Source organism: Amblyomma americanum, chromosome 3 (genome assembly GCF_052857255.1).
Source record: "Amblyomma americanum isolate KBUSLIRL-KWMA chromosome 3, ASM5285725v1, whole genome shotgun sequence".
Classification (NCBI taxonomy): Eukaryota; Metazoa; Arthropoda; class Arachnida; order Ixodida; family Ixodidae; genus Amblyomma; species Amblyomma americanum.
In genome coordinates, this window is record NC_135499.1 from 217,160,635 (window position 1) to 217,167,466 (window position 6,832).

A 6,832-nucleotide genomic window follows, 5' to 3' on the forward strand; every position below is an offset into this window, starting at 1 on the left:
ATGACAAAACATGCAGCATATTAAAACGCTGTAATCAGAAAAAAGGCTGCGATGCACACCAAGAAGTCTCTAATAGAGAGAAGAAAGGCAGCAAGGGAGTGATCGTCACAAGCGAATCCGGTTTAGAAGCGAACGAAGACAACTTTGCCCATCGGGCCACACTCTTTGACATCGCATTGTTTACCCCAGGCTACAGTCTGCTAGCAATCAGATTATTAGTAACATCAACAGTGTTACTAATAAGCTGAAGAGCAATAAGCAAAGAGGTGAGACACAGTCGCCGACCGATTTTTCAGACTCGGCGGGACCCGGGAAATAGTCGAAATAATCAAATAGCCTGAAAAATCCATGAACTTCAAAAAATTAACTTTTCCGCCCTCCATGCGCCTGCTGACTCCATTAAAATCCAATATGGCGCCTTTCACGGCGGCAGAGAGCGAGTTGGTTGTGACAGTGATGCCCACTCGCGTATACATTCGGCCGCGGAAACAAACCTTCGGTTGAAAAATGATCTTCACATTATTGCTGGCATTAATTTCAGTCCGAAAAATTACTCCACAAAGTCTAAAATATTGGGTGTGAAAATGTACAGGTTTGTATGAGATGCGTGACGGTTTCTCAGCGAAGTTTGAAATATTGTGCAAGTCCGAATTATTGGAGTCCGAAAAATCGGTCGGCTCCTGTATACACTCAGGAGTTGCACTAAAGATACTGTGAAAAAAAACAGTGAGTTACCAATGTTTCAGGCAAAGCCAAAGCAAATAAGACAGTAAGAAATCTCAGAAGTGGACAGCTTTCAAGAATCAACAACCTGGAGGAAAAGAGTGCACTGTGAAAAAGCACTAAGGAAGAAAGCACAGCCATGGCACTCAACAAAACTTGGCACAACTGATGTCCTGTCCTTCTTCATTGTATCAAAAAAAAGCACCAACAAACCAGCTCCCCCTTCCAACCACCACCCGTCCCACCACCAATGTTCCATTGTTCACCACTGCCATTGTTCGTAACAAAAGAACTGTAGCGCAACCAAGACGAACACAAGAAAGGGGCACACAGGACTAGCGCTAAACTTCATCTAACTTTATTCACTGGCAGCACAGCAAATATAAGGAAAAACCAGATCACGTGCAGATACCAGTTCACACACACCACTATCAACCGAACCGTTCAAGATATGCCATCTCCGATTTGTATAGATTCACAGACATATTGCTAACACAATATGCACCTCTCTTCCTGATATTAAATGCCTCCAGTAGTTCCCTTGCCCTAGAATCTTTGTTTTTACGTAAAATCTTTATCTCATGAAGCCATGGTTGACACTTTTTGCAGGACTGGCATCTACCCTGCGGCAAATGTTCTGCCGCTCGAGGGCACTCAAAACACTCAGCGCAGTACTGAGGAAGGGAGTGAGAATGAAGGAGGACAGGACACCAGTTGTGCCAAGTTTTGTTGAGTGCCATGGCTGTCCTTTCTTCCTTAGTGCTTTTTCACAGTGCACTCTTTTCCTCCAGGTTGTTGATCCTTGAAAGCTGTCCACTTCCGAGATTTCTTACTGTCTTATTTGCTATGACTTTGCCTGAAACATTGGTAACTCAATGATTTTTTTCACAGTACCTTTAGTGCAACTCCTTAGTGTATACAGGAGCCGACCGATTTTTCAGACTCCAATAATTCGGACTTGCACAATATTTCAAGCTTCGCTGAGGAACCGTCACGCATCTCATACGAACCAGTACATTTTCACAACCAATATTTTAGACTTTGTGGAGTAATTTTTCGGACTAAAATTAACGCCAGCAATACTGTGAAGATTATTTTTCAACCGAAGGTTTGTTTCCGCGGCCGAGTGTATATGCGAGTGGGCATCACTGTCACAACCAAATCGCTCTCTGCCGCCGTGAAAGGCGTGAAAGGCGCGCGTGCTCACCTGCCGTTTCATTGATGCACCGCCCTGTTTGGCCCACATAGACCTACCCGCATGACAGCGGTATCTGGTATACCACCCCAATGCAGCAATTCATTAACTTCTTTGCATGTCTGCACTTCTTTGCACTTCTTTGCACCATCTAGCCCAACAAAAAGTTCTTCTAAATCACCATTGTTCCTTGTCATACATCATTGGAACAAGCTACCAGGTGATATTGCTTTCACATTAGACCATGACAACGTTGCACAAAAACTGAAGTGTTCTTCACAAATAAATTCTGAGTAGGAAGGCTCCATTCCTGTGTACGCTCAACTTTGAATTTTCCCCTATATCCATCCCGTCTGTGCTCTTGGATTTGTTTTGCGCCAGTATAATTAATTGTGGAATATTATCATTTATTTGTGACTGTACACCCCCTTATGTAATTTCCAAAAAGGGCCTTTAGAGTACGTGAATTAAAAAAATAAATAAAAGAAAAAATAGCAGTGCTTTCACAAGAGCCTCACCCCAGCAGCCTGGGCAGTTAGAAGACTGAGTGCAGCAGCTGCCATAGCATTCGATTCGGCGAGCTGCTGCTGTACAAGCTCCGCAGTCGAGTCCGTAACGGCAAAATTGGGATCATCCTTGGTGTGCTCCCGAATCACCACGCTGATCCGTCCCATGGCCTCTGAAGGATTGCACAGATCATCCAGCAATATTAAAGTGGAAAGGAAAAACCGATTTCATAAACAGCAGCTTTGATAACAAAATCAGTAGGATGTCAAAGCATGTCAGCCGAATTTAGGTTCCTTACTTTGCACTGATTGCAAACCACTCTCTGGAACAGTCTAACCAAGGTTTTTCAGAACTCTTTCTACAGATACTCCAGAGAGTGGTCAAACAAGCATCACTCTTCCTGCTTTCACAGCAATGAAAATATGCTTTACACCTGTGTCACATTGGCAGTTTTAATGCTCATTGAGTCAATGGACATCGAACTCAATGGGGATCGGCCAGTGCCACACGCAGTTTCCACTGACCACTGAAGTAGACATCAACTCAATGGAGGTTTGTGAATGGCCATTGGAATTTCAAGGGCCACTGAGAACAGCCTCACACTCACCATACGTTGAAAATACAAGAAATAAAACAAAATAAAGAAAAATCTCTCTGATTTAATGACAAAATTTTAGACATTCGCCGGTTCATAAACTGATTTTTATTCGGTAGCCAAAATGACCATTCCGCAGAACATCTGGTGGTCACACGTAAACGAATCAAAGCTGTTCTTCTTGTGTGGCATTGCGGTGTTCCACTGCGTCTCAGCCGCTTCTGCCTCTTTGTGACAACCAAAGCCAACAGGTTCCCGACAAATGCCACAACGACAGGAAATATCTACACGACAAAGGCGGTCACTGATCTGTGCCAGCTGCGCAAGTAAAAAGTGAATGCTTCTGAAATGAAGTGCGCATCGCTGCCCATCGTCACCCCGGCATCACTGTCTCTAGATTGTGCCTAATTATGAAGTATTTGAATAGACTTTTGCAAACAAAGTTTCAATTAAAAATAGCACTTACAACATTCGGCTCGTTTAAGTCTGCTTCACTTTGTACTTTTTCTCAGTGTTGCTGCGCCAAGCACCACCTGTTGGAACGCACGCTTACTACTTAATGATCATCGAAATTCGCCGTGTGGCAGTACTGCATCTGAATGGCCCACGAAAATTTACATGGCCATTGACTCAGTGAGCATTGAGATTGCCTGTGTGAAAGCAGTATTATTTTACTATCCTTACTTGGATATCACATAAGGCTACGAACCTTCCTGACTGACCTACTTAAGCAAAACAGTCATGCCATGTCCCTTATTAGGGCAAATTTTCTTTACTGCAGAAATACTAGTCAAGGAAATCCCAAGCTGCACTCACTTTCAATTGCATCCACTGTCGGTGCTTGAATATGCAGATAAAGAGCTCTGTCTCTGTAACAGTAAGAAAATAGGAATGTATTTCCTCATTACAGCAACCTGAGATACAGTATAATGATGAGCTTGCAAAAGCTAGGCATGCAGCCCAGATTGCAAAAAATATAAGCGTGCCAAACTATAATCAGAGGCACTGCGATCATGCATGTACAAATGCACACTGCAGAACAATGCAAAGAATGAATGTGTACTTTCGCCAGTCTTTGAAGAACTAGGCATTTCGCTCAAAAATCAACCAACACTAAACCGGGACGCAATCAACCTTCATCAATAATAACATGAATAAATCTTAACCCCTGTCAAGCACACAAAATAAAGTGCACTTATGAAGAGTGTCACTTGCTAAAAGTGCACTCTAGCACAGTTAAAGAGCGTAACATAAGTGCACTCGCCCAAGTGCACACTCAGGTCGGAGTACATTTACAGAACAGACTTTGAGGGCCGAGTACATAGCTTTGATGGCAGTGATATTCGGGGCATAAAATGTAATACATAACAAAATGTGCATATAAGTTGCTTTTACCTGTTACATATATTTTTATTTGTGCAATGACTTAATGACAGTGACCAGCAAAACAACACATCACTAAAACACGCTCTAGTCTGCCATGTTGATTGTTGTCTGTATTCTGGATGTGCTAGGAAATTGACTTGCTACATTACTGCCATAAAAAAAAATTAATGCAGTCATGGCCGAATATTAAGTTATATACATTTTTATGAGTTCTACTGCTCTAAATGAGCGTAATTCTGATGGTTACGCTTACAGATGGTCATTTCTAAAAATGTCGTATTTAAGCCAGCCGCCATTTTTATATCTACGAGCACACACTGCTTTCCCGTTTAGCACCACACAGTGTAAAGTGCACTTGAGGGGCTGAAGCACACGCCCCGTAAGTGCACTTATTTCGCGCTTGACATGGGTACATTACACGAGTCAGGCCAACATCACTTCAATCATAATACTAAACCTCCACACAGAGCACAATGTCTCAATCTGGTCCCAAACAAAACCCATTTTTTCACATTCGCTGCCTTGCTAGTAACCTTTGTTGGCATGTCTCCTGTTTTGTTTGATATTTGTGTGGGCCTGGATCTGAATTTCAATATAGATGGCTTGCGTGTAGCATCACATGTACCATGACAGTGCCCTATATAACAGCCTCCGTGGTGTAGGTCACAGCAGGTGGTAATAAGCAGATGAGAACAATGCACAAATTTATGCAGTGCCCCTCATCCTCCAATTTTGCAGCTACTACCGCACTGGTGACAGCTATTTATAGTGCATAGTTCTCCATAACAAAGTATAGTTGTGAATGCAGCACCGGTTCCAAGCGACTCTTCCTGCACCTATCCATGTAGCACTACCAAGCAACAGCATGCATGCACATGTGTCGTTGACAAAGTACAAGTAGGTAGGCCCGGGTCCCTTACAGGAGTGAACAAGTGGATTTTGAAAGTCCACATTGTCGAGCTTACACTGTTACTTTTGATGCACTGCTCACTGTACACTAACACACAATGCCACAACAGAACTCAACAGCCACATGCGCAAGCAGTTTTTAAGTAAACAATGCTTTCTGTGTGCCCAGTTTTCCACAGAGTTGAAGATTTGCAGCACATAGCATTATGGAGGTGCATTCATTTAAAGTAGCAAATGCAGTATCCAAAGCTTCAAAAATTATCAAAATGCAAGCTAGTTCCAAGTCGTGTGATTATGTACTTCGTGATTATTTTGTTTTGCACTGTTGGCTACTTTCTGGACTGGTTGGCTGAAGCAAGATGCCATTAAAAGGAAACAATAGTTTTTCCAACATGTTTGCAGAACTGCCACAGCAGCCAACAAATTCTACCACCATAAAGGTAACATAGGGTTACTACAAAGCCATTATTTTTATAAAGCAAGTACTGGCAGCAGGACAGTGTAATCAAAGACCTATCCCAAAAGTCAGTCATTGTTGTTAAGTGCAAGCCGTGGTTCTACTACTCCGTACGATATTCAGCCGCCCTCAACAATGCAGAAAATGAACTTTCTAATTACATCCTTCATAACAGCTGAAATAACTAGATAAAAGCCACCGGTGACACAGGTTATCAACAGCAAAATAAAAAAAAGACGGCAACTTCTCACCCTGATCCGGCATTCAATTTTTCCATCGCTCCCATGTAGCGACCTCTTGTAGACATAACTGCCCCCGTCGAACGGCATATCTGCAAAAATGGTTCACTTGATACTCAGATCATGGAGACGACGTTTGTACGTAGGGACTTAAGTGATGGCAAGCATATATCCTGATGTATGGAACATGTCAAGCAGGCACTTGGGACCTCACTACAACGAATTCCACATGCTGATCGCGCCGTGCACTGTTATGTGTTTATGTTATTGGTTAAGTGTAACAAAGCCCTTCGGAGATATATCAACAAACAGCTTCACTTAACCGCTTGCGAGCTTTACCATACGCAGCGGTGCAATGCTGATCTGAAGAAGTCCTCACCTCTTCTTGGAAGATCCCTTTGGTCAAGACGTTGCGCGCTGCCAGTGGAGCATCATTAATCTCCACTTCAGTTGTAAACAAGTCTCCCGAACTACGGCCCGTTACGCCGTTGATCTGCACAAGCAAGCAGATAGTTAATCACTGAACTTAAAGACAGCACAACATACGTTCACAACACAATAACGCAAGCCGACTATTTCAGGACATAATACAACGACGATCTTACCTTCAGCTTTCCTTTGGCAACAAGCATGGCATTCACTCTTTCGGCAGCCTCTGCCGCAACCTCTAGGCAACTTCTGCTCATCTTGGTCCCTTGGTCGCACAACAAAACCCCTCAAGAAAGGAAGGCTCTCTGACCAAACTAATAAAAAGCTTCAGCTGTACCTGAGTCAGCTCGGCACACGAGCCCATTTGTTCATTAAGCCTATTCGGTCGTTTC

The 6,832-nt window shown here is 43.1% G+C and overlaps 1 protein-coding gene across 3 annotated transcripts in view; it reads right to left on the minus strand.

Moving 5' to 3' along the window:
• LOC144126058 (uncharacterized) overlaps positions 1-6,832 on the minus strand; it is a 46,020-nt gene extending 39,188 nt beyond the window's left edge. For all 3 annotated transcript variants that reach the window (XM_077659963.1, XM_077659962.1, XM_077659964.1), the window contains exons 1-5: positions 6,617-6,832; positions 6,391-6,504; positions 6,024-6,103; positions 3,837-3,889; positions 2,437-2,597 (exon numbers count right to left, since the gene is read on the minus strand). In XM_077659963.1, coding sequence (XP_077516089.1) covers positions 2,437-2,597; positions 3,837-3,889; positions 6,024-6,103; positions 6,391-6,504; positions 6,617-6,697 — 489 coding nt within the window. In that variant the 5' untranslated portion in view covers positions 6,698-6,832. The remainder of the gene's footprint in view (positions 1-2,436; positions 2,598-3,836; positions 3,890-6,023; positions 6,104-6,390; positions 6,505-6,616) is intronic.